At 43.7% G+C, this 27,563-nt stretch overlaps 1 protein-coding gene across 1 annotated transcript in view; it reads right to left on the minus strand.

Annotated features, from left to right (window-relative positions):
- Positions 1 to 27,563, minus strand: part of RYR3 (ryanodine receptor 3) — a 396,626-nt gene that overhangs the window by 162,213 nt on the left and 206,850 nt on the right. Inside the window, 4 exon segments of the mRNA XM_033190880.1 lie at positions 5,580 to 5,683; positions 6,824 to 6,953; positions 9,021 to 9,135; positions 10,490 to 10,763. Of these exon segments, the coding sequence (XP_033046771.1) occupies positions 5,580 to 5,683; positions 6,824 to 6,953; positions 9,021 to 9,135; positions 10,490 to 10,763 (623 nt within the window).

The following is a 27,563-nucleotide window of genomic DNA, read 5'->3' on the forward strand; positions in this document are numbered from 1 at the left end:
CGTACAATGGGATATTCAGCCTTCAACAGGAACAGAATTTTGATATATGCTACAATGTGACGAACGTTGAGGACACACGCTAAGTGAAACAAGCCAGTCACAAAACGACAAATACTGTATCGTTCCATTCTTATGAGGTAATTCGAGTAGTAAAACCCATAAAGACAGAAAGTAGAACGGCGGTTGCCAGGGACTTGGGGGAGGGGAGGGAAGAATGGAAGGTTATTGTGAAATGGGTCTAGAATTTCAGTTTTACAAGATGGAAAGAGTTATGGAGATAGATGGTGGTGACAGTTCAACATTACAAAAGTACCGAATACTACATATACAGTTAAATACACAGTTAAAAAATTTCAAGATCGTAAAATATGCATTTTGTATATTTTAACAAAATAAAATTTAAAAATAAATCTTACACATATATAAGAAACAAAAAAAACTGCTCAATTTTTTTTTTTTTTTTTTTTTTTTTTTTTACTGGATAGCTATGAGGCCTGTGAAATTCGAAGAACTGAAAGGCTTCCATTTCCCTAGAGGCTAGAAAGAGTCTCCAATTCATTTTTTTGTTTCCAAGTAATTAACAAGATTGATTATCATTGTTATGTAGGAACACACCATGTACTGTCAGTTCCTGGTTTTTCCAGTTCTGGCAAGAGGGAGCTGTCCTTTTAAAATAAGCCTAGCTAGCATACGTCTGGGGAGATAACAGTGCAGAAAAAGAAGGGCTCACTGGGGGCCGCCCATGTTCATTTGGCCATGGTATTGCATGGCCACAATATTCAGTCACTGATTGACCCAGAGCGGGCCCTTGAGTAATCAGGGGAGTCTACTCTCGTTCTGCATCCACAACAGCTGTCCAAAGTCAAAAGCCAAGATGTTAAGGTTGGGATGGCCAGAAAAAGAGATCCTCTTCCTTTAAGGACTGGGATTGGTGGTGGTCTCTTTGCTTCCAGGTTACTAGACACTCATCGTGAGATCTCTGTGCTAGGATCTTATAGACGATTTTAGATTCTGCTCTACTTTTCAGCAGCTATCAGGCAAAAAGCCTGGCAAATACACCTTGTTTAAAACGCAGTTGCCATTCTAATTTCACCTTTCATATTTTATGTATACACAGAGAAGAGGAGAATCCACAGTGCTCCAAAATCCTCAAAGTCAGGGATGGTGTTTTTAAGAATTTTTTTAACCCCCGGGGCCTAGCACATAGTAGCTGTTCAATAAACGTTTGCTCAATCAATCAGTTATTTACCAATGTCAAATATTCTATTTTGCAAGTATAATAAAAATAAGGCAAAACTCAGCAAGAATCTGTCACCACATTTTTTCCTTCTAAACCAGTAAAGATAATATTCTGTTTAGAGTTCAGATTTGATTTTGTCTTTAAAATGTCAGGGAAGCAGCAATAAGGGCCAGAATTGGGCAGAATTTTCAAGATTGCAGGTGTAGATATTTCCTAGGCTGCTATAATTGCCCATGAGAGAGAGACTGTGTGTGTGCGTGTGTGTGTGTGTGTGTGTGTGTGTGTGTGTGTTTGCATGTGTGTGTGTGTATGTGTTGGGGTGGGGCTACTGTTCAATCCTAAATGACCTAATTTCTGTCGTGATCAATAGAAGGGAGAAATTCCAGCATAGCAGTGCTTTGCTGTTCTTTCCTGTGAACCAAATTTGCGTAATTTCCCGACACTGGGCTGAATAAAGTCTATGGCAGTGTGCTAAGCCACCCCAATTACTTGAAAACGGTGTGGCAAACCTCATCCCTTTTACAGATTTCCTCGAGTGCCCATTTCTCCCCTCTCCCAGCTTGCTAGCCTGCATTCATCACATCTGACTTCTTCCAATGGAGGCTCCATGTCTTTGCTGAGCAACATGGTTTCAAAAGATGAACTGGGGCTGAGAATAGAATACGGAGTTCAAAACCTTTTGGTATTGCCTTGTCAAAGAAGACGCATTCAGCTGCTTTTCACACAAGCATGGGTTATCATCACACTACCTGAAACAATGAGCTATTTATTGTCATCTAAATGTATGAATAATAGAGTTTGGCTGAGGTCTCTCCCGCTAGAAGCAGAGACCGTGAACAGACACAGCGTTGATGGAAGCTCTCATGCAAGGCACTGACAGTGGCATGGTGCTTGAGTCTTGGTGTGCGTATGTAGGAGGCAGATGGTATCCTTCACAACACAGGCCTATAGGGCCTAACATTTCCCTCTGGTCTGGTCATTTTCACTTACTCCTTTTGCAGCTGGGAGGGCTTATTAAAGTTAACCCTAACCTATATTGACTGGGACTTCTTTTAACAGATTTTTTTTTTTTTTTTTTTTAAGATAGAGTCTCGCTCTGTCACCCAGGCTCCCAGGCTGCAGTGCAGTGGCACGATCACGGCTCACGGTAACCTCTGCCTCCCGGGTTCAAACAATTCTCCTGCCTCAGCCTCCTGAGTAGCTGGGACTACAGGCACCCACCATCACTCCTGGCTAATTTTTGCTTTTTAGTAGAGATGGGGTTTCGCCATGTTGGACAGACTGGTCTTGAACTCCTGACCTCAAATGATTCACCTGCCTTGGCCTCCTGAAGTGCTGGGATTACAGGCGTGAGCCAAAGCGTCTACCCTCTTTTAAAAGAATATTAAAAAGCAAGGTTCTTCTATTATGTAATGGGGTTGTTTGATAAATATCATATTTGGTAAGGTCAGTAAATAGATTCTTTCCTTGATTCCTGCTTTTAACTTAATGATTTATAAGGGACACATCATTTCCTTATAATGATTTATAAGGAAAATAATGATTTATAAGTCCACTGGAAATATTTACTGAATCTGACAAAATAATAAAAATACTTTTACTTAAATTTATTTGCCACCTCAAAATATTATTCTAAAAATGTCTCTTTGATATTTCAAAATACTTTAAAGAACAAAATAAAATGATCAACTCCAAGAGAAACCCCTCTGTCACGGGCTAAATGGTCTCCCCCAAATTTCACATGTGGAAGCCCTAACCCCCAGTATCCCCGAATGTTTCTGTATTTGGAGAAAGGAGCTGTAAAGAGGTGACCAAGTTAAACTGAGTTGTTGGGGTCGTGTCCTTAAAGAGGAGGAAATCTGGTCACAGAGGGAGATACCAAGGATACGTGCACACAAAGAAAAGACCACGTGGGGAACATGGCAAAACAGTGGCCATCTGCAAGCCGGGAAGGGAAGCCTCCGAAGAAACCAAATCTGCCCACACCTCGATCTTGGACTCTGAGCTTCCAGAACTGTGAGAAAATAAATTTCTGATGTTTATGTCACCCACCCTGGGGTGTGCTTCGTTACGGCAGCCCCAGCAAAGTAATATCCTCTCTTACTGCAACAGAAGTTCCTCCCATTAGAAATATGCTGCATAAACACGGGCGTTTTGTCTGTCTGGTTCATGATAGGCCCTCGGTAATTATCAGTTGAATGCTTTTGAAATGGAATTTACTAACTCAAAAATGTCAATGAATTATTGGTGGGTAATTATCATCTCATCTTAATAGATCAGACATGGTTTTGCAGCTTGGCCAATGATTCTCTGCCAAGGCCTGAAATAGCAGAATCTTCGTGAGCGGTAAATCTATGTGGTCTGTGCGGCTGCCTCAGCTAGAGGAAGGCCATCTGCTGCCATAATCGTTTCATCAAGACATCCCCTCTCTCTCGTTCCTCACCCTGTCTGCTTTGAGCCAACTCACCTTCACTACATGACAGGAAGAAAAAAATACGTATTTATTTCTCAGTGTTTCCTCTCGGCTTCTCAGACACTACATTTTCCGGGTTTTCTCATCCTCTTGGCTGCTCCTCATGTTTTTTGTTGGTGCCTTTTCCTCAGTGACTCCCTTAACTATGCTGGCGGTCCTCAGGGCTCTGGCCTGGCTGTGCTTCTCTTCTTGCTCCAGACCAGCCGCCGGAGTCACCTCATGTACCCCCAGAGCTTCAGTCACCCTCTGTGCACTCCCTCTGCAGCTCAGAGAGCTCTCCTGAGATTTGCTGCCACGCAGTCAACTCCCTACTTGGCACTGCCATTTGGGGGCCTCGGGGCTCCTTAAACTTGACAGAACCCAGACTCATGGCCGGCCTCCTCAGATCTGCTCTACCTCCTGCACTCCTTAGAGGAAAACATGGGCTGAACTGATACCGAATTCATGGCTGTCATTTGTCCTCTGACAGATAGGTCCCCTGGCTTCAAACACTTCTCACACCCACTGCATCAACATTAACTGAAGCCAGCACAGGCTTGGGCTTTGATTACCGTGTAAACTCTCCGCCGTGCCTCAGGACTTATTTCTGTTCCCATCAGTTCTTCTTACTGAAACTGGGGTGTTTTCTAAGATACGAATCGTACCGTGTTGGCCCTTTGCCTAACACTCTCCAGTGGTTTCCACTACTCTTGGCTCTACGGTGACCTCCTGTAACAAAATGGGTAGGAGCACAGCCTCAGGAGCCCAACGCTCTCTCAATGCCTGGCTGTGCCACTGACTATCCGCACGACGCTGAGGATGCCACCCAATCTCTTTATGCCTCTACTTCCTTGCCCGTAACTGGCAGGCAATAATGAAAGGGCGTGATCTGAGGATCACGTGAATTCATCTGCGGGAAGCATTCAGAATAAAGCCTGGCAGAGTGTATGGGCATGAATTTCTCTTACTAATAGAAACGGTAGCATAGAGTTCAATTCCTCACTGCTTCTGCCTCATTCTTACCACATCCCCCAGGCACTCTGTGCTTCAGTCATACCCAGTCTCCTACTCCGCAGCACGCCATGCTCTCCTCTCGGACACGCAAACATCCCTGGCATTCTTCCCCAACAACGTGGCTGATCAGCTTTTACTCATCCCTCAGGTCACCACTGCTTCTGAGTGACCTTCCTAATCCCCTAGGTAGGCTCAGGTGCCCTTTTCTGCGTGCTCCCAAACCCCCTACACAATGATGACCTTTGACTTGTCTGTGACTTGCCCATGTCCCTCTTCTCTACACCGCCCCCCATCCCCCCATTCCCAGGCTGCTCTTCCCCACACTCAGAAAGTCGTACTCTGAGTCCTGCCAGCCCTCCGGTCAAGGACACCACTGAAAGAAAGGGATGGGGAAAAGATGTAGTGAGGCGGCCCCAACCATTGCCACCGCCAGGAGCCTCATTCACACTCCCTGCAGAGGGCAGCTCAGTTTGCCTCAGTTGCGCACGGAAAGGACTCTGATTATACAGTATTCTGCCATGTCTCTTCCTTCCATAAGTATATTTATAAATTTATAAATTACACAGAACTTTATTAGGAACCACAGGCATCTGGTGATGTTCCATGTAGACCAATGAGGCTGGGCTTCCACACACGAACACCAGTGCCCACATATCCATGTCTCTGAAGTTGGCTACCTGTGCTCACAGGAGATCCCTTGGTCGTAATCGTTGTGCTGCTACCAGTTACTCACATTCTTCCACGCTTTCCCTACAAGCCCACCAAGATGAGGATACAGTGACAGAGACTACATCCGTGGTCTGCTTATCCTTAACTTAGCTGCACTACAGGCGGAAGAGAGCAGCACCACACTGCCCCCCCAAGGCCAGTTACCTTCTCCAGGTCTGGTTCCTCCAAGCCCAGCGCTAACTCGTTGTTGTCCATCACAGAGGACGCTGCCACATCCAGCGGGGTGGATCCCCTCATCGACGGGGAGGCTGAGGGAGGACGGGAGAATTAGCAAGAAAGGGACAGAGGAAGACACTCGGCACTGAGCTGAGACTGCAGTGCACATAAGCGGACAGGAGAGGGCAGCAAACACATTGAAACCTGGTTTACACGACCGTTCTCCAACCTGACAGTCCACTTGAGTTAATAGCTAGCTCTATTAGCTAGCCTTTCTCCCCACATTCATTACCATGAATACGAATTAATAGAAAATCGGTTCACACTACCAGCCCGGACCATATATTTCCAAGTGCTTTTCTAACACAAAACTTGAGGTCCCCATATCAGATGCCACCTGACCAACAAAGCCCAGTGGAACTTGGGTATTTCTGGGGCTACCACCTAGAGTTTAAAAATAGCATCAAACAGCATTAGCTCATATAGTTTCACCAGGTCACCAATGTTGTTTTTGACTTGTTTGTTTGGTTCTCAGGCTAGAATTAAGAAAAACTTCAGGTGACATTTTACAAAAAGGTTAGTAACCTGAGGTTGCATTTGAGAAATAAAAACCCCTGAAACTTCAGTTTTCAAGTGTAAGTATTTGTGTATGCCACAAATTCATTTCGTTTATATCCAGAACAATGAGTAAGACATATGCATTGACTTGTTTTTCTAGTGGTGGTAGTGGATTTACACTGTTTATCCCCGATTGCTCTTGGCCAGTTTGCCTCCCGGCTAAGGAAAGCATTTGTTGGGAGGCTGATGGACAGGTATGCAGCCTTGCAGCCAGTCTGCCAAGACGAGATCGGATCCATGACCTTGGTCTCATCAGCACTGCTCCCTGGTCAGTTGAGTGGGCTGGGAAGAGCTGTGCCCCCAGACTACATCTGCAATCCCAGGGGCATTTTGTAAACCACGGGCCACTGGTCCTAAGAGAGAGGAGGTAAAACTGTATGACCATGCCAACACTAATCTGTCACCAATGTTGGCTGGTAGCAACATCTCTACTTATGTTGGAGAACGTCGTTGCGACATCGTGACTTCAGTTGTTTTAAATCAGGCAGGGTCTCTTCTAGTATTTACAAATATCACAGCATGCATGTGGCTTCTTTCCCTGTATTTTCTAAGTGGTCAAAGGCAGAGTGTAACCTTCCAGTTTGGATGTGGAAATTACAAGAAGACTTACACACCTAGGCCAACACTGCTATTCTCCAGAAGATAACTCAGATGCTCAAACATGGCCTTCTGATTTTGCCGGCTAATTCGACAGAAATAGCAAAGGAAACGGCAGCAGCTAGCAACCATCTTTGGAAATGCAATCTGTAGGGAGAAGCACAAAGTGTCAGAGAAAAGAATCTATCATGAAGTCTTTCTGAAAACTCTGACCTCAGAGTCTTAAATGGATAAAGTATCGTAAGCTGTGAACACTTGGAACAATGAACTTTCTCCTTCCTTTTTTTTTTTTTTCTCAAGACTGATTCATAGGAGAGACAGAGAGTGGACACCCAAGAAGAAGCTCCCCAAAATACTGAATGATAGTTATAGTTCCTGAAATACCTTTCCTCCAAGAGAAACAGATGTCAGACAAGAATCCGTCATCCTCAGAAGTCACATGAAATTGCATGACCTTTTTCTACCAGGCTATTGTTGTTTCCAAGTAGGAAGGGAGTGGAAGAATTCAGAGAGAGAGAGAGAGGAGAGAGAGAGAGAGAAGACAGAGAGAGAGAAGAGAGAGAGGGAGAGAGAGAGGAGACAGAGGAGAGAGACAGAGGAGACAGAGGAGAGAGAGAGAGAAAGAGAGAGGAGAGAGGAGAGAGAGGAGAGAGAGAGAGGAGAGGAGAGAGAGGAGAGAGAGAGGAGGAGAGAGAGAGAGAGAGAGAGGGAGAGAGAGGAGAGAGGGAGAGAGAGAGAGACAGGAGAGAGAGAGAGAGGAGAGACAGAAGACAGAGATGGAGAGAGAGAGGAGAGAGGAGAGAGAGAGAGAGAGAGACAGGAGCGAGAGAGGAGAGAGAGGAGAGACAGAGAGGAGAGAGAAAGGACAGAGACAGAGGAGAGAGACAAAGGAGAGAGACAAGAGAGAGAGAAGAGATAGAAGAGAGAGAGAGAGGAGAGAGAGACAAAGGAGAGAGACAGAGGAGAGAAAGAGAGAGAGGAGAGAGACAGACAGATAGACACAGGTGATCGTAGACACACAGGGCCCACCAGTATATCAAAACCCAAGTGCCCTGGGTCAAGGCTGGCCTCTACCATTGTGCGAGTCTGAAAGGCATCACTCTCTGAGTCTTCCCTGACTACTTTTGTCATTGATAATTGCTCTTCTATGGGATTCCATAGCACTTGTCATTTGTTTCATGCAGTCTAGCATAAAGATGCCATCTTACATTCCTGTTGACTGTGCTTGGCTTAACAAAGTAACCAGTATCTCTAGGTTGGGCCAAATCTTATTTCTGATCCTACAATGCTCAATAAATGGTGGCAGTGTTAACCTTGCTCAGGATCCTAACACAACCTTGATTTTCTCCTTTAATATTACAGAGGATGCTCTAAGAAATAAGATTCAGAAACATAATCTATCTGCTGGCTAAGGCATCCAGACATGTGCTCAGGGATCTTCTGGAGAGATTTCACTTTCCCAAGAAATCAGAAGGAAGCCCATGAGGAACATGACCCTGGCTTCTGTTCCTTCTACACACCCGCCCCCCTCCCCAGTAGCGCTGATGAAATTGCACCAGAAATCACCCTTCCTAGGACCCTGGCATTCTAGAATTTCCAACATTTGAAGCCATACCCTATCCACTGCCCGTGGAAGCAGTTTAACTGTGAGGAGGACCCCAGCCCGGCTGGGATAAATGTCCAGTTGTGTCCTATCCCCACTCCTCTCCCTTTACCAACAGGAGATCCCCCTGATGCAGCCTCCTTATGGGGGAGCTGGCAAGGAAACCCGGCTTCTTCAGGAGCCCGGTTGACAGAGGAAACACAAACACTTCTGGGGAAACATTGCCAGGATCACTACTGAGATCTTGTTCTCCTTTAGCACAGCCTTCTCCTGACTCAGCACAAGGCACACCAGGCTCCTAAGTGGCAGTCAGAGCTATTCCATCTTGGAAAGCGCAGGGTTGCAGAATACGGGAAGTAAACTTAGCAACGGAAGAGCCCAGTGGGATTAATGAAGACAGTCTCCAAGCTTCAAGAGCTCTTACACAATGGGATTCCATCCAGCAGCATTATCCCATCGCTTGGCTCCTTCTTGGCACTGTGCATGTCCCTCCCTCTCCCTGGAAGAGAAACCGAGGCAAAGGGACACCAGCCATGTGGCTCTGAACAAGTCACCTCATGTGCTCCTGCCGCAAGGGACAAGTCCTGGCTAGGTTCTCCTTTTAGCATTACCTGAGATTTCTCTGTACTCAACACGTTCACCATCACCTCCATCACTGTCTCGTGCATGCCCAGGACTCTCATGAGGTTGGGATGCTGGTAAAACACCTTGTTGTTCATGATGTCTCTAGGGTAAGGATCAGAGAGAGTCTTCAGCACCTGTTTATTTATAGGCTAGGAAAATTCAGGGATGAGAACACACAAACACATGAGGGTGTGAAGTAATATGAAAGTGACAGGCTGAACAAAATAATAAGAAGGCACTAGGTCAGGTGGTATATATGTGCAGGGCCATTCTAGCTGACAGAAATATTCTGTGCTCCTCTACTTCTAAGTACTTGCTCTTTCTCTTTGAAACATTTCTTTCTAATGACCTATTAAACATCCTTTGTTTTTCTTTTCTTGTAATAATTTTAGATACCAAAGAAGCTTTTGGACAATAGGCTTTAAAAACTCACGACATTAACATGTAAGAACAATGATATCTTTAAGTCATCCAAATATACACTCACAGAGTACAGTTGCAGGCAAGTCAAAATACAGAAAGAGCCTGGTAATTTGCTGTGTACTCCCTTGCTGGATGGTTACTTTCTGGCTGGCCCATTCCCCTTCTCTTGAGGGTTGCAGGAAACACCACCTGCAACTGCCAGCTTTTACTTCTGCTATGTCTACTACGAAGGCTGGGGGAGATAATAATTCTCTAACTGTATTCTATTCCCATAAAAGTCTCTTCATTTATATAAGATCTCTCTTTGAAAATGAGTTTGACAAATGCATGCATTTCCCCCCCGTGGATCCTGAACGTCCCTTTCCTGCACCTTGGTGATGCTCCTTTGGTTTGCTGGCTCAAGGGTGGTAGGAAGAAAAGTTAGGTAGGAGGATGCCTGTAGGTCTGGTTCTTGATTCTAATAAAGTAAAACCGTAGGCTGGTTAGTGAATCTTTTTGGACCTTGGTATTCTCAACTGCAAAATAGAAGTGCTACAGTACATAATTAAAGGAAATCCATTTGACGTCTAAAATGCTATGAATTTGTTTGACTACATGGCTTCTAAGGGAGAGCCATGAGCTACCGTTAAGGGGAAAGTTATCTCAATGAAGTAACAAAAATGACGCTAGGCTAGTCCTGAGAAAAGGGAGAGATGAAGTGGCAGTTTTTCAGAGCACTCAGATAATTTCTGTCTTGGGTTGAACACACTGTCCCTTCCTCCAAATGGGCTCCCTGGGGCTATTTTCAAAAGATTAAAACCCAATAACTGCTTTTCTCCAAGACTCCTCCACACTTCTGTCAGCAATGCCTTTCGCTGTGAGTAGTCAGGTCTCTCAGGGTACAAAGGCTACGACCCCAGGAGGAGTGAGACTGGAATCAGGTCACACAAAGATTTAATATGATTTGATTCCACTACATCCTTTTATCAAGGTAAGTCAGTTTTCCCACTGAAAGCTCTCTAGAGAGAACAGCACGGAACTGTGAGCCACCTACCCCAGCCCGTTGATCATGAGCAACTCCTCTTCCTTGCCCATCCTGACACTGAGGAGGGAGCGGATCTGGCCCAGGGCAGCCAGCAGGTTGATGGTGTCGCTTACAGAGGCATGGCTGATGGTGTAGGTCTTCCGCAGCGCCTGCAGCAGCTCCCCGATGCTGTCATACTGCCTCCGGAGGAGGTTGAACATCATTCGGACCAGCTCTGCATCCTGGATCTGGTCCTCCTGGGCCCAGCAGATCATCGTCTGTGAGATGAGCTCCTTCAATGTTGCTGGAAGGACAACAGGAGGGACCTGGACTGTGGCTGTCATGGCTCAGGGAGAGCTAAGTGTTTCAGCCACTTCATGCAAATAGAAGACACATCATTGGATGAGGTTACAAAATTCTTATTACAGGCAATGTGCAGTGGCTCATGCCTATAATCCTAGCAATTTGGGAGGCTGAGGCTGAAGGACTGTTTGAGCCTAGGAGTTTGAGACCAGCCTGGGCAACAAAGGGAGACCCTGTTGCTTTAAAAAAGCTGCGTGCGGTTGCACACGCCTGTAGTCAGCTGCTCGGGAGGCTGAGGTGGGAGGACTGCTCGAGCCTTGGAGGTTGAGGGTGCAGTAAGCCATGACTGCATCACTGCACTGCAGCCTGGGCACCAGAGTGAGACTCTGTCTCAAAAAAACAAAAAAAAAAAATTGTATTTTAAGGGTTGGGTATGACATGCACAGAAGTAGAATATATCATCAAAAGACAAATAAATCGGCTATATAATAATAAAAGAATATCCCAATTATGAGTTGAGGGTGTTAACCATTCTGTTTTGGTTAAACAATATCTGCATCCATGCTGGGCTGAGAGAACAGTGCTAAAGGCTTTACAATGGGACATCTGACCATCATCCTAGAGTCTGAACAGGTTTTTTGCACTATATCTTTGGCAAGAGTCAGCTGACACTGCATCTTGGACTCCTTTCATAAGCATCAAGAAAATAAAAACCACAATGCCTTCGAATTCAGAATTTATTGGGGCTCACACTGGTTTTACAGAAATTTTACTGTCTACACAAGTAAAGGGAAAGATCACTGAACTGGGACTCAGAACAGCTGTGGAACCTTCAGAGGTCAGACTAAAAAGCCCCTGCAAATTGCTGATTGGCACTGGCGTAGGAGGTAAAGGAGGAAGGGGACCTGCTGGAATGGCTGGGAAAGCACTGCTCACCCCTTCCCATACCATCCACACTTCCAGAAGACGACAGAGGTGAGACATGCTGCTGTTAAATCACAAATGCATCCTACTCTGGCACTGCATATCACAGTCCTACAAGGTATGGATGGCAGGAAGATCCTTAATTCAGGCCAGGCAGAGCCAAGGGGACAATGAAGGTCACTCAATCAATGAAAGAAAGGGGAGTAAACAGATCAGTGCTTCTGGTAGCCCATGCCATCTTTAATAGTCGAGGTTTCTACTCCGTATCACTATAGATGGCAGATGTCTGCTCTATATACAGTCTTGGCTCATCGTAAGGATATAAAAATAGAACTGAGTTACCAAGCTTTAAAAGAGCCCTAGATGTAAAGGATTAATTTAACTTACTGCTGTGTCTATCAACCCTGTGGGTGTGTTAGATTCAGATAGGAGACATAAACTGAAAACCTTAAAAAAGGACACCCAAGTCAGAGAGAAGTGCAGTTAAAAGACGTTCTTTTTTTTTTTTTTTTTTTGAGACGGAGTCTGGCTCTGTCGCCCAGGCTGGAGTGCAGTGGTGCGATCTCGGCTCACTGCAAGCTCCGCCTCCCGGGTTTACGCCATTCTCCTGCCTCAGCCTCCCAAGTAGCTGGGACTACAGGCGCCCGCCATCTCGCCCGGCTAGTTTTTTTGTATTTTTTAGTAGAGACGGGGTTTCACCATGTAGCCAGGATGGTCTCGATCTCCTGACCTTGTGATCCACCCGTCTCGGCCTCCCAAAGTGCTGGGATTACAGGCTTGAGCCACCGCGCCCGGCCAAGACGTTCTTAAGAGATCTCACTAGGCAGGGACTGCCCACTAATACCTGTCAGATTAGATAATATCTGGATCCTCTAGGGGCAAAGTTATTTAAGGGCTATGCTGGGCTCCTTGTCAGAAGCCTGTTTCCTCAGAGTCCACATATAAAAGTTCCCGCATCTTCTAGTTAATTCACATGTATAGATTTTGGAGGAGAAACCCTAATTTTATTGTCTGTCATATTATTTTAAAAATCTAGGCCAGGCACGGTGGCTCACGCCTGTAATCCCAGCACTTTGGGAGGCCGAGGTGGGCGGATCATGAGGTCAGAAGATCGAGACCATCCTGGCTAACACGGTGAAATTCTGTCTCCACCAAAAATACAAAAAATTAGGTGGGTGTGGTGGCGGGCGCCTGTAGTCCCAGCTACTCGGGAGGCTGAGGCAGGAGAATGGTGTGAACCTGGGAAGCGGAGCTTGCAATGAGCCGAGATCGCGCCACTGCACTCCAGCCTGGGCGACAAAGAGAGACTCCATCTCAAAAAACAACAACAAAACAAAACAAAACAAAACAAAACAAAAAAAACAACTAGTAACAATAGATTTGCACAGAAAAAAGCAAACGAATAGTAAATGAGAGCACAAAAGAAATCATTTAAATTTGCTCTTTTCTTCATGGTATTAGGATGATAGTGCCTGGCTTCACAGTAGGATTTGTTCATTGGCCAAAGCCTGCCATAAAACTAAGGCTTTCAGTAGCTGTCTACTCTGCTGATTCTTGACAAAACTTGGAGATCTTCAAGAAAAGTAACATCGGCCGGGCACGGTGGCTCAAGCCTGTAATCCCAGCACTTTGGGAGGCCGAGACGGGCGGATCACGAGGTCAGGAGATCGAGACCATCCTGGCTAACACGGTGAAACCCCGTCTCTACTAAAAAATACAGAAAACTAGCCGGGCGAGGTGGCGGGCGCCTGTAGTCCCAGCTACTTGGGAGGCTGAGGCAGGAGAATGGCGTAAACCCGGGAGGCAGAGCTTGCAGTGAGCTGAGATCCGGCCACTGCACTCCAGCCTGGGCGATAGAGCAAGACTCCGTCTCAAAAAAAAAAAAAGAAAAGAAAAGTAACATCCTCCTGATGCTCCGTAACTGTGCTGAGCTGCAGCAACCCATCCACAAAAGTGCTGTCCACCCCTTGGTCCTCAAGGAAATAATACAAGGCCTAGTCCGGCCACTCTGTGTCAAGTGTGTACTAGTGCCCTTCCATTCAGACTTGCCCTTGGACTGAAAGCTAACTTCCTTGATGGAGAAAATGTTACTCTCTACCTGCTCTTCTTGTCCAAACTCATCCTCTGATAGTGACAGTCGGCACCAGGACCTTCTTGCTATCATTCTTCATAACTTCAGCTATGAAACTGGGAATTGATGTTAATTCAGAATCCTGTTCTTCAACCTACTGCCCTTGTGAGGGCTCCTCCTCACCATCAGATGTGGGTGAGATGCTACTGATACTGTTGAAAGTGACAGAGATCTTTCCTCTGGCAACTTGCCATACTCATTCAGCTTCTGTTCCATTTAAATTCTAGCTCCCAACTCCAGACCTCTTAGGGAGGGAATGCCTCTTATGCTTCTGGATATCCCTTTCCTCCTTAATTTCATCACTCAGGAATTCAATGGAAGCTTTGTCTCCTTCTGTGGACAGCACACAGCCACTGTAGCCACAGGCACAGGGCCTAGGAGGCCGCAGGAGGCCAGGCTGCCACGCAGACTCCACACACGTGCACACTGAGCAGCACAAAGGGCTGGGCACAGGACCTGGGTGCTGCTGGAGCAGTGGGGCAGGCTTGGTAGCGCAGAGGGCAGCAAGTCTGGAGCCCAGGGCACTAGGCACGCGGCACAACAGAGGCAACATCAGAGACAACCGCAAATACGTACGGATGCACTCTTCTTACTCGTGTAGTAAGAATGAAAGCAAGACAAAAATGTAGACCCTCAGACCCAATTTGAGTTTTTCTAGTCCTGTCAGTACAGTTTCCTCTAAAACATATACTTTGGCTTGGAAGAGTGATAGTTCTCATGACTAACAAAACAATTCTCTGCAGATGTAATACGTGCTATCCCAGTCCCCGCCACGCTTGAAAAGCAATAATCAGATCTGCTGGAATTACTAAATCTGCTCAAGGACCATCTTCTTTTCAATGGAGAATTTTACAGAATCATAATAAAACCAAGTACATACTAGTTTCCCTTAACCTGGCTTTCAGATTAATTCAGGATTTGGCTAAGCTCTTAGCCTCACACTGACTCGAAAATCCAAATAAATATTTATGGCCTAGAGGGCATGTAAAGCAAAACACCTCACCAGAGGGCAAATGGGAAAGGAAACAGCGTTTTAGCCTCAAAGCAGGGAGCAGCAAACAGCTTCCACTCCATTCTCTGTCCAGGCAAGCTTTCGCAGTAAGTGTCAGAGAATGGGATACATATTTGTGTGACCAAGCTAAAGTACAGTTTACAAAAAAAAAAAGGAGCCCCCAGGTCCTGCCAGAAAAGGAGGCAAGACCTACTGCTGCGTTACTGACAGGCAGATGTAATTCTACGGCAGGCTGACATTTAAAGCTATATGTATTGTACAATGTTTTGAACTGTGAAACCAAGGTGCAGTAAGTGAGAGAAACAATAACTACAAAAAGAAATAAAATTCAGAGGGAGAGGGGCAGAAGGGGACATTTTCAGGAGCCATGAAAAGCGCACAGCATAGTTTGTCATCTGACATATACTAGAGACTCAGGACCCACCAAGCAAACCCAGGCAGAATCAATGAACTTCTCAAGGTCTAAACACTTTTGGGACTGAGAAAATGGAGGTTTATACCCCTAGCAGCAATGCTACTGAAAATTCTTCAGATTTTAATTAGCTCCCATGCATCAGGAGCAGAGCAGCCAAAGTGTACCAGAGTCCAGAAGTTAAAAAGAATACATTTTCTGGACTGTGTTAGGCTTTCCATATACCTGACTATCTCATGATCAAACTAATGAATGCATATGACCATGGATGGCACATACTGTAGGTTTAATAAAGGTGAACTATTACTGACATCTTTACCAATAGTTATAAAACTGTGATCTGCAGAGCCCTGGGGGCCCAAGACCCTTTAGATACCCTTTAAGTCCAAATGTGTTTTCATAAAAATTCTAAGACATTGTTTGCCTTTTTCATTGTGTTGATAATTGCACTGATGGTACAAAAGTAATGGTGGGTAAAACTGCTTGTGCCGTAGCTTGAATCGAGTTAGCAGCATCCAACTATATTTTTTATTGCCATACTTCCAGATAAATGCCCAGTTTCACATAAGGATGTCTTGAATAAAGCAGTAAAAATTATTTTTATTAATCATAAACTCTTGAGTTTACATCCTTAAAATATCCTGTGTGATAGAATGGCACATAGAAAGAAAAGAAGTAAAGCACTTTTGCTATGTATCAAAGTTCAGTGGGTTTTCCGGAGGAAAAGCACTTGCGTGATGGAGTTGTGAGCTAAACCTGCCGCTTATTTCACGGAATGCCATTTTTAATTAAAGAACGACAAACTATGGTTAACTTGAAAAAAATAAAAAAAATGAAATGAAGAAAATGAAAAAAGTAAGCCTTTCACTTCCAATGACAGTATTTGTTGCCAATAATGAAATTTGAGCTTTAAAGTGAAAATCAGAATTTTGAAAAATGTTTATCTGCCACTGGGAGTTCAATAGCTTCCCAGCACTTAAAGCCTTTTCTGATTAAGCTACGTTAACAAATGTGATTTTAAAAGTATTTTATAATGAAATGTGTCAAGATTTGGAAGTTCTGATTAACTCAGTGAACCAATAACCTCTCAATGATCAATGAATGATGTTACAAAAACATTCATAGGTAAAAGATCCATTCAACGTGTGAGACAGACCAACAAATTTTTATGTAACGAAGTACATAAAAACCTAGTTAACATAGTTTCAGATTCCACATGCCAACTAACTTTTCAGAAACTACTACTTATTCAGATATAGTATTACAGAAGAATATTCACAATTATTGGAAAAGGCTATGAAAAATACTACTACCCTTCCAATAATATATTTAAGGCCATTTTTCTTCCTATTCTTTAACCAGGTATAAGAATCCAGCTGCCTTCAATTAAGTCAGACATTAAAGAGATTTATAATCACGCAAAGAAATGTCACTTTTTGTTTTGAAACATTTAGTTTTCATAAAAGTATTTTTATGTAACATGTAATAAGGCTTTTATTTTTAAATGAATAAGTATTTAAATGTTAATTTTAATTTTATATTTGGTAAACACTGATAGATATAATCCACATAAACTAAAGCCTTTGGGGTTCTCAGTAATTTTCCATAGTGTAAAAGGGTCCCAAGACCAAAGGGTTTGAGAACCACTGACCTATATAAGAGGCCTACGCTGAAGTGAGGCTGTGATTGGAAACCAAAGCTTTCTCTCCAGCTAAAATGAAACCTGTTCTATTAGGGTTACATGATTCTGATCAAGTAGCTGAGACCTGAACCTAGAAATCTACAGATTAGGAAGCTTTCCATGTTTACTTCTGGATGGGAGTGGGGTATGTGTGAGATTAAATGTGAGTATCTCATGTAAGAAGAGGATCTCATATAAGAAGAGTAAGACACCTCACATTGAGAAATAAAGTGAGGATTAAAGAATCATTATTTTGAAAATTGAATCCTGGCAGTCAAGGGCCCTGGCTATCATTCATTCCTCACCAAAGGGCAACCTGCTAGCCTGAAGGGCTCCTAATGCTTTTCTTCTCCTTAATTTGGGCTTAAGAACAGTCATCTTCTAAGCAAGGAGGGAGCCAGGCTTGTATTATGCTGAGGCTGCATGGCTTTCTTCAGCCTGCTCTGCACATACACAGAGAAACGTGGGCTGCAGGCTGGAAGGGGAGGCACTTAATTCTTTGTCCCCAACATTAACTGATCCTCCAGCAATGACTTTGCTCTAATTAATACTGGAAACTAAAGCTGTCAACTACAGGAGGCTTTGCCCTGAAGTTGATATGTGTCCAGGACTCAGGACATATCCAATTCACAAGTTTCTGCCTGTCTTCATCTGAGTAGCTAACTCCAGTCATGCTACTTCTAAGTTAGCTTTTAACTGACCAGCATTTTCTGGGTATCTGTTACACGCCCGAGGTGAAGTACTCTATAACAAACTATTTCAAGACACAACTATTATCCGCTACAGCCTAGTTGGAGAAACTAATACATGTGAAGCACTTAATAAAAAATAAAGTGTAAAATAATGAGTAAAACTGTTGTCTCAATTAGGAAATAAGACAACTCATAAGAAGGCATAACTCCTAGAGTAACACATACATTCAAAAGAAACTAGAGAAAGAAACAATAAGATCTCCCTTTCTTTTCTTCCAATGGCTTTTTTATCTGAAGTTTTTTATATTTCTAGAATAAGTCTCCATTACATGGAGACTAAAGAAGCAGGGAAGAAAAAGCTCTATCAGGAAGTTAAAAGAAGGACCTTCCAAGTGATATCAGAAATGATCTGATGAAAAAGACATTATGCTTTGTTATGATTATTTTGGAATGCTATGTTCCTTAGAGAGATGATTCATACGTATAGTACCTGTATATGTCTGTGTGTGTGTGTGAACATATATATACAGTATCCATGGGGGAATGCTGACGATTTTGGTAGGATTTTCCTTTTTTTTTTTTTTTTTTACTATACTTTCAGTTCTAGGGTACATGTGCACAACATGCAGGTTTGATACATAGGTATACATGTGCCATGTTGGTTTGCTGCACCCATCGAGTCATCATTTACATTAGGTATTTCTCCTAATGCTATCCCTCCCCCAGCTCCCCACCCACTCCCTGACAGGCCCCGGTGTGTGATGTTCCCCTTCCCATGTCCAAGTGATCTCACTGTTCAATTCCCACCTATAAGTGAGAACATGCGGTGTTTGGTTTTCTGTTATTGCGATAGTTTGTTGAGAATGATGGTTTCCAGCTGCATCCATGTCCCTACAAAGGACATGAACTCATCCTTTTTTATGGCTGCATAGTATTCCATGGTGTATATGTGCCACATTTTCTTAATCCTGTCTGTCATTGATGGACATTTTGGTTGGTTCCAAGTCTTTGCTATTGTGAATAGTGCTGCAATAAACATACGTGTGCATGTGTCTTTATAGCAGCATGATTTATAATCCTTTGGGTATATCCCCAGTAATGGGATTGCCGGATCAAATGGTATTTCTAGTTCTACATCTTTGAGGAATCGCCACACTGTGTTCCACAATGGCTGAACTAATTTACACTCCCACCAACAGTGTAAAAGCGTTCCTATTTCTCCAGATCCTCTCCAGCACCTGTTGTTTCTTGACTTTTTAATGATCGCCATTCTAACTGGCATGAGATGGTATCTCATTGTGGTTTTGATTTGCATTTCTCTGATGGACAGTGATGATGTGCATTTTTTCATGTGTCTGTTGGCTGCATGAATGTCTTCTTTTGAGAAATGTCTGTTCATATCCTTTGCCCATTTCTTGATTTTTTTTTTCTTGCAAATTTGTTTGAATTATTTGTAGATTCTAGATATTAGCCCTTTGTCAGATGGGTAGATTGCAAAATTTTTCTCCCATTCTGTAGGTTGCCTGTTCACTTTGATGGTAGTTTCTTTTGCTGTGCAGAAGCTCTTTAGTTGAATTAGATCCCATTTGTCAATTCTGGCTTTTGTTGCCATTAGCCCATTTACATTTAAGGTTAATATTGTTATGTGTGAATTTGATCCTATAATTATGTTAGTTGATTATTTTTCCTGTTAATTGATACAGTTTCTTCATCGCATTGATGGTCTTTACAATTTGGCATGTTTCTGAAGTGGCTGGTACCAGTTGTTCCTTTCCATGTTTAGTGCTTCCTTCAGGGTCTCTTGTAAGGCAGGCCTGGCGGTGACAAAATCTCTCCGCATTTGCTTGTCTGTAAAGGATTTTATTTCTCCTTCACTTATGAAGCTTAGTTTGACTGGATATGAAATCCTGGGTTGAAATTTCTTTAACAATGTTGAATATTGGCCCCCACTCTCTTCTGGCTTGTAGAGTTTCTGCTGAGAGATCCGCTGTTAGTCTGATGGGCTTCCCTTTGTGGGTAACCCAACCTTTCTCTCCAGCTGCCCTTAATATTTTTTCCTTCATTTCAAACTTAGTCAATCTGACAATTGTGTGTCTTGGGGTTGTTCTTCTCGTGGAGTACCTTTGTAGTGTTCTGTGTATTTCCTGAATTTGAATGTTGGCTTGCCTTGCTAGGTTGGGGAAGTTCTCCTGGATAATTACCTTTGTGGTTCTGTCTACCTTTGGTCTTCGATGCTGGTGACCTCCAGATGGGGTTTTGATGTGAATTTCCTTTTGGTTGATGTTGATGCTATTCCTTTCTGTTTGTTAGTTTTCCTTCTAAGAGTCAGGTCCCTCAGCTACAGGTCTGTTGGAGTTTGCTGGAGGTCCACTCCAGACCCTGTTTGCCTGGGTATCATCAGTGGAGGCTGCAGAACAGCAAATATTGCTGCCTGATCCTTCCTCTGGAAGCTTTGTCCCAGAGGGGCACCTGCCTGTATGAGGTGTCTGTCGCCCCCTACTGGGAGGTGTCTCCCATTTAGGCTACACAGGGGTCAGGGACCCACTTGAGGAAGCAGTCTGTCTATTCTCAGAGCTCAAACTCCATGTTACGAGAACCACTGTTCTCTTCAGAGCTGTCAGACAGGGATGTTTAAGTCTGCAGAAGTTGTCTGCTGCCTTTTGTTCAGCTATGCTCTACCCACAGATGTAGAGTATATAGAGGCAGTAGGCCTTGCTGAGCTGTGGTGGGCTTCGCCCAATTTGAGCTTCCCAGCCACTTTGTTTATCTACTCAAGCCTCAGCAATGACGGATGCCCCTCCCCCAGCCAGTTGGATCTCAGACTGCTGTGCTAGCAGTGAGCAAGGCTCCGTGTGCCTGGGACCCACCGAGCCAGGCACAGGAGAGAATCTCATCTGCCAGTTGCTAAGACCTTGGGAAAAGCACAGTATTTGGGCAGAAGTTTCCTGATTTTCCAGGTACAGTCTGTCACGGCTTCCCTTGGCTAGGAAAGGGAAGTCCCTTGACCCCTTGTGCTTCCCGGGTGAGGCGATGCCCCACCCTGCTTTGGCTCGCCCTCCGTGGGCTGCACCCACTGACCAACCAGTCCCAATGAGATGAACCAGGTACATCAGTTGGAAATGCAGAAATCACCCGTCTTCTGCATCAATCATGCTGGGAGCTGCAGACTGGAGCTGTTCCTATTTGGCCATCTTGGAACAGACTCCCCAATTTTGGTAGGATTTTCAAACAGCAAAGGAGGGACTTATTTCTTGTGAATATATTTGAATCTCTTTCATAAACAAAGAGCAACAGAGATGTTAAGAAGGGTTATAACTAAATACTGATTTTATTTCTGTTGCTTTTCTGAGTTCATCTTTGGAAATGCTACCCTTTAATGATACAAAACACTTCAATATTCAGAAGAAGCATGACTCTCAAAGTGGGACAGCCACCAGAAGCAAGATGAAATTGAGGTGAAGAGGTTAAATCTACCATTTGCCACAATGTATGGCCAGTCTTACTCTTTCACACATGCACACATGCATGTGCACACCACTTTACCCCACTCAGAACCATCACACATAAGAAGGACGCCTCAGCAGACCTTTTTGCATCTCTAGGATTTTTATGCACTGACTTAGCAGAATTTCAAGAAGGCCTTGTCAAGCGCACTTGATGGTTCAGTTTAGGGGATTATAATACAGTGCTCTTTTCAAAAAGGAAAAAGAAAGAAAAATATGTTGCCAAGCACCTGTTTTCTGATGAGAAATAAAGCAAATCCTCTTGAACAGAATGTCTTAGGGAAGCTAGTCATGTACAGATGGTTTCCTTGATAATTATAAATGGCTTCATTTATGAGATTATTATTAACACTCTAATTCACTTCACTTTTGTAATTAGTGTAATTAGGGGTAGTCACATTAAGGCAATGATATCAAATATATGATCTATAAGCTGCATTTTAAATGATTATTCAGGCTAACTCTGAACGGAAATATTTCCAAGGCACCGTATTGTTTAGGAAGACTTGATGCCTGAGGGATATTTCAAAAAGAAAAAAAACAAACTACTCATTACCTAATTTTTGGACTAGTCAGACCTTTTATATAACAACAAAGAGTTAGAGTGTCTTTAAATTTGAGTTAGCCTTAGTACATCAGTTTGGAGTCCAGGTGTCACTTCTTGTTAAGTTGTTTATTCCCTTTCACTTGTCGTTTTGTAACTTTCTCCTCTGACTTTAGAACCCAAGCCCACCATGTGTGACCCTTATGAGAAATTCTCTAGAGATTCACCTACCAAAGTTGGAGTAACTCCTTTTTAAATGGTAAAATTACCAGCTTTGCAATGCCAACTACCATAAACGAAAGGTCACTTATTGTCATGGTGCAGGTTTAAATTTTTAGGCTGCAGGGGTCTGTAAAGAATCTTTTATTTCCTCCTCCAAATTTAGATCACAATCCAAGTGGCCACCAGGCAATGAAGTACATTATCAAAGAGGAGAGGTTGGCCACTGGCAAAGGAAATCCCTGCACCTTAAAGATCTCAAACCTATGCTGGTGTTATATTTTTGTGAGTGCTCTTAAATCTGGGTCAGTTTGGAAGAAAAAGTCATCCAATCACTTTGAGAAGAGGCAGCAAACAAAACTGCACCGTACTTGGGTTACACTTAGAAAGCAATTTATAATGCTCACATTACAATGGAAAAAGAAAAATAATTACGTGCATCTAAAGGATGTACACTTATTTTTAAGTTCTAAGTGATTGAAAAATCAGCTATGGCATGCTATGAATGCTCTGGAGGCATGAACAGGTGGTAGATAATTTCGAAGTGTAAAGAACGAGTATATTTTGACCTCTACTTTATCCCAGTAGTAGGCTAAATAATGTCCCTCCAGCTCCCCCAAACATCCATGTCCTAATTACCAGAACCTATGAACATGTTACCTTACAAAAGAGACTTTTCAGATGTGAAGAAGCTGGGAAAGGCATGAAATGTATATCCTCCCCTAGAGAGTCCAGAAGGAATGCAGCCCTACAAGCCTATCGTTGACTTGTGACCTCCAGAACTATAAGAAATAAATTTGTGTTGTTTGCAGTACCATTAAGTTTGTGATAGTTTGTTACAGCAACAATAGAAAACTAATGTACTCCAGCTGTTAAGAAAGTCTTGGGTGGAGGATGGTTAACTCTTTTCTGAAGCTACAAATCAGACTGGAGAGTCTCCGTTAGAAAGCCATGAAAAAAGTGCCCACAGAAACTGGGATCCGAGAGAGATACAGTCCTCTATGTATTGTTGAGGCAACTGGAGTAAATTGCAGGGCTGTTGATGTAACTGAGGTCTGCCTGAATCTGGCTCAGAGCTCTTGGAAAGCCAGAGCCGACATTAAACACAGAAAACACCTACTGCAGAACTGTTGTGGACCATTAGATAACACATGTAGATTACAGACAGCACAGTCTCCAGGTTTTAGAACACAGCTTTTCTTTTTGCCCTGTTCTCCCTCTGAAAATCATGAGCTAGAACTGGCTGCATGTCAATATCAACCCCTGAATAAAGGAAGGACGCTGAAGATAACCATCATGCATAATGAATATTACGACCACAAACACAGCACCCGTCTGTCTCTTCTTAACAGAACCCTGCTTTTGCACAGGTTTCTGCCTCTCCAACTTACAGCCTACGCTCCTCAGGAATGTAAAATGACCCAAACTTATTTCAAAAATAGACCCTGTTGACTTAAGTCAACCAGCATGTTCTATTTTCTAGGTCACACTCTGGTACACGGATTGGCCCGTGACCAAGTTTTTGTAATCAAAAGTGATCTCGGGATCCTTGCTTGTCATACCAGGGCAGGATAAACTTTCTCACTTTTCCCTCGGACACTGTAGTGCATGGATATGAGGCCCAGAACTGCAACCACCATCTTACTGTCAGCTCGAGGGCAAAGCTGGAACAACAAGCAACATGACTGCCCAGAGAGTGAGCAGAGCCCCTGGATAAACTCAGCCCTTGGCTGGCTCCATCGCTAAACTCACAGGTGTCAGTCAATGAAATCCATTAATGGCTATTCTACCTGAGTTGGGCTTCCTGTTGCTTGTTTGCTGAAAGCATCTGAAAAGATAAATGCGGAGATGAAGTTCTTATGATCTATGCTTTGTATACTCATTTCAGAAGCTGAGGTACACAAACTTCCAAGTACCAGGGCATCGAGCTGAGCACTATTTTATTTAATCCTTATAGTCCCTAGCCCCCACCCACCAGGATAGGAGCTATTATTCTCATTTTTCATACAGAGAAACTGAATACACAGAGGTTAAGAAACTTGCCTAATATTACAATCAGTTAGTGAATGTCAGGGCTTGGGTTCCAACCTACGCTGCTGGAGTCTAAGCACACTTACTTGACCATCTTAGAGCTGCTTACTTTCAATAGTTCCATAAAACTCAGAAAAATAGTTATCTTTATTAATGCTTTAAATTTATGTTTTACTGTCTAGATGATGCTCTTTTAACAAACCATAAAATGGATTCCGAAATAAAGTCCCCCAAACCATAAAGCTTTAGTTCTTTTTCTGATTCTCAGGCTGGGCAGATTACTCATTTTCCCAGAGCCTTGATTTCTTCACCAATAAAATGATATTAGCAATATAAAATTTATGTTGAAGAAAATGAATGTAAGTGTGGTATGGGAACAAGAGTGCTGGGCAGGGAATAAGAGTCTTTTGTTCTAGCTCTGGCTATGTGACCTTGGGCAAGTCACCTACCTGTCTGTGTCTCTGTGCACTTCTTTGCAGTCAAGTCACTTGTGGCTTAATATTCCATGATTCTATTTCTATCATGGAGCTCCTGAAAGGGTTGTTAATTTACTAAAACGGCAAATGAAAGCCTTTGGCTTCACTGGGTTAAATTAATGAGCATCAGGAATTTTACCACCAGGTTTTACTGCCCTATTTTGATGGTACCCGGCTTGCTTTTCCTAACAGTAAAACCGGAGGATGAAGAAATAAAATCTCAAAATTCCAGTGGTTATTGACTATGGTGAGTAAAGTGGCCATTATCAAAGCATCACTGCACATCACTAATCATTCACATCGAGGAGATGAGCTGTGGCAACTTGATGGCCTTTTTGATGACTGTCCTGATTGCTGGCAGAGAAATGAACCTTCCTGTGTCAGGGGTCAGGTGGTGCAATAACATCCTCTAGATTTAGTTGGGAAGATTTACGGGGGTTGGGGGTGGGACTCATGCCTTCTGTGTTCTGTGCCCTAGAGCTTCCTCCAGGCCAAAAGTCTGGTCTGAATTACAAAGTCATCAAATATCTACTACTTATTAGCAGAGAAGGTCAGGGAAAAAGTGAAATCCATGGACTTCAAGAGGACTTCTGGAGAATTCATCATGCAAATTTCTTTGTGCTTCCCCAGTGCCTCTCTGGCCCAAGTTGCGCAGTAGGTACCATTTTGGTCTCATTTTGCTGGAACAAGGATGTTGTTGCGATTACTCAGAATAAAGTTACAAGGCTCTCTGCAGTGAAAGGAAAAACCTGTGAAGACGATCTGGAGCATTGTTCTTGGGTGATAAGAAGAACTGCTCTGTTTACAGCGTGTTATCAGGGCACATGAACAGGCACTGGCTGTCAGACCCCTCGAGGGCGTGTGATGGTGTAGGGCTGGCTCCAGCCTCCACGGGAAACAGCAGGACACATCTGAGGTCTGGATTTAATTTTTGAGTATGTACACTTGTATCCTTCTATATTGGCTTCCTTGGTTAAAGAATAAAAGTTCAAACTGCCTTCTAGAACATCCTACCTCTCATTATCATAACGTATTAGTCCATTCTCACACTGCTATAAAGAACTACCTGAGATTGCGTAATTTATGAAGAAGAGAGGTTTAATTGACTCACAGTTCTGCAGGCTGTACAGGAAGCATGGCTGCGAGGCCTCAGAAAACTTACAATTGTGGTGGAAGGCGGAGGGGAAGCAAGCACATCTTATCATGGCAGAGCAGGAGAGAGAGAGTGCGTATGAAGGGGGAAGTGCTACACACTTTCAAACAACCAGATCTTGTGGGAACTCTATTATGAGAACAGCACAAGGGAAATCCCGCCCCCATGATTCAATCATCTCCCACCAGGTCCCTCCTTCAACACACAGGGATTACAATTCGACATGAGATTTGGGTGGGGACACAGAGCCAAATCATATCAAATAATACAGCCAACATTTACTAAGAGCTTCCGATGTCCCACTCTTAATTAAAACGGACAAGACAGGTGTGGCAGGGACTGAATTTCTCCAACAATGATGGCCCTTCTTAACCCAAGCCTCACTTTATGGTTTATTTAGGCAAAGCAATGCTTCCATTGAAAAAACAAAACTAAGTTCCTATAAATAGGTGGTAGTGAGTGCTGTCCAGGAGAAGGCATAGTGAATGTGAAGCCTCCTGACTCTATCCATGATTGGCTGTGAATCCCACAAAACTGCCCCAGTCATACTGGCCCACAGAGCTTGGCTCTCAGGACAGGCTGTGTCTAGATAGGCTCATGACAGGTGTGTATTTCTGCTAAATCTGTTTCTAAAATTCCCTCCGTCTGTGGTTTTCTACCTTGGGCAGAGCCTCCACATCTCTAAGGATGGAGACAAGTGTAGAAGCAAAAAGCGTCACTCCCAGAACTGCTTCCCTAGCCAGGTAGACACCCATACCTGACAGAGGCAGCCCTGCAAGCCACCAGGGAGACTGTGTTTGCAGCCTGATTCTGCCAGTCCTGCTCTAGAGCCCCAGGGGGTTTCATCCATCAGACTAAGATAATTCGCCCGTTTTTGAAATCTGTCAGCCAGCCCCATAATCGCTTTCTCAATACATGTAGGCGATTAAATGACCGATGATGACGGTGGGGAAAAGAGCACAGTGAGGACAGAGGGCGTCTGCTGATGTGTTAGGGATGGATGCCTCTGAAATAAAGATGAGGCAGAGACAGCACGGCGAAGGACTCAGGGACCTGGGGCCTCTGTCTTCACTCAGCTGGGAAAGTAATCGAATTGCTTTCTAGTTTCAATATAGAGAATAAGTGATTATGAGGCAAGCTACTGGCCATGTACCCTAAACATCCATGCTTCCCTATCCCCCTCTCTCCATCCCCATGGCCCCCTTTCTAGGCATCCCTGCACAGTGCTCTGGAAAGACTGTGGGTCCAGGATAGGGAATGCAATTCAGATCCTGGTTTTTTTCATACTTGTTGCAAGACTTTGTCCAAATTATTTTTCTACCCTCAGGCTTAGCTGCCTAGTGCATAAAATGGGAGCCTAGAGGTCACTACACTTGGTTGCTTGTTCCGAGGATAAAATCAAATGAGGTAAGGTGAAGTGCCAGGCACAGTACTGGGCACAAAGTAGGTACTCAATTAAGTGTTTGACTTTCTCTCTCCTGAGAACAAAACTATCTTCCCCATCACTAAAGCACAGGCTACCAAAAGAGAGGGCCTGACACTGATTAATTAAACAGATCACAGAATACTTTTTAAGCATCTGTTACTGTGAAGCGTCATTCCAGGAGCCCAATACAATGAGTTGTGATGCCTGCTTTGCCATCTGTGAGGTAGGCAAGTTGCTTAACGCCTCGGATTCCCTGTTTCCTCATCTCTAAGCTAAGACTAATGATGCCTGTTTTGTTTGCCATGCAGGGTATCAAGGCAAATGAGACTGTGTAGAAAATCTTCTTGCAACCTCTATGGAGCTAAATAAAAGGAAAGCTCTGCCCCTGTTCCCACACTTACGCCGTCTGCATGTCTATTGTGTACTTGTCCGTCTCTCAGGAATCTATAATGCTCTCTTTAATGCCTTCTTCTTCTTTACATCTCTAATTGGGTGCCAGGATATGGCAACCCTACCTCTAACATGTCTGACACCTAGAAAATACTCTTTGTTGCCACCGCCTTTTCTATTGCCGCTGTGACAAATTATCACAAATTT

Source organism: Trachypithecus francoisi, unplaced genomic scaffold (assembly GCF_009764315.1).
Source record: "Trachypithecus francoisi isolate TF-2019V2 unplaced genomic scaffold, Tfra_2.0 Lachesis_group3, whole genome shotgun sequence".
Lineage (NCBI taxonomy): Eukaryota > Metazoa > Chordata > Mammalia > Primates > Cercopithecidae > Trachypithecus > Trachypithecus francoisi.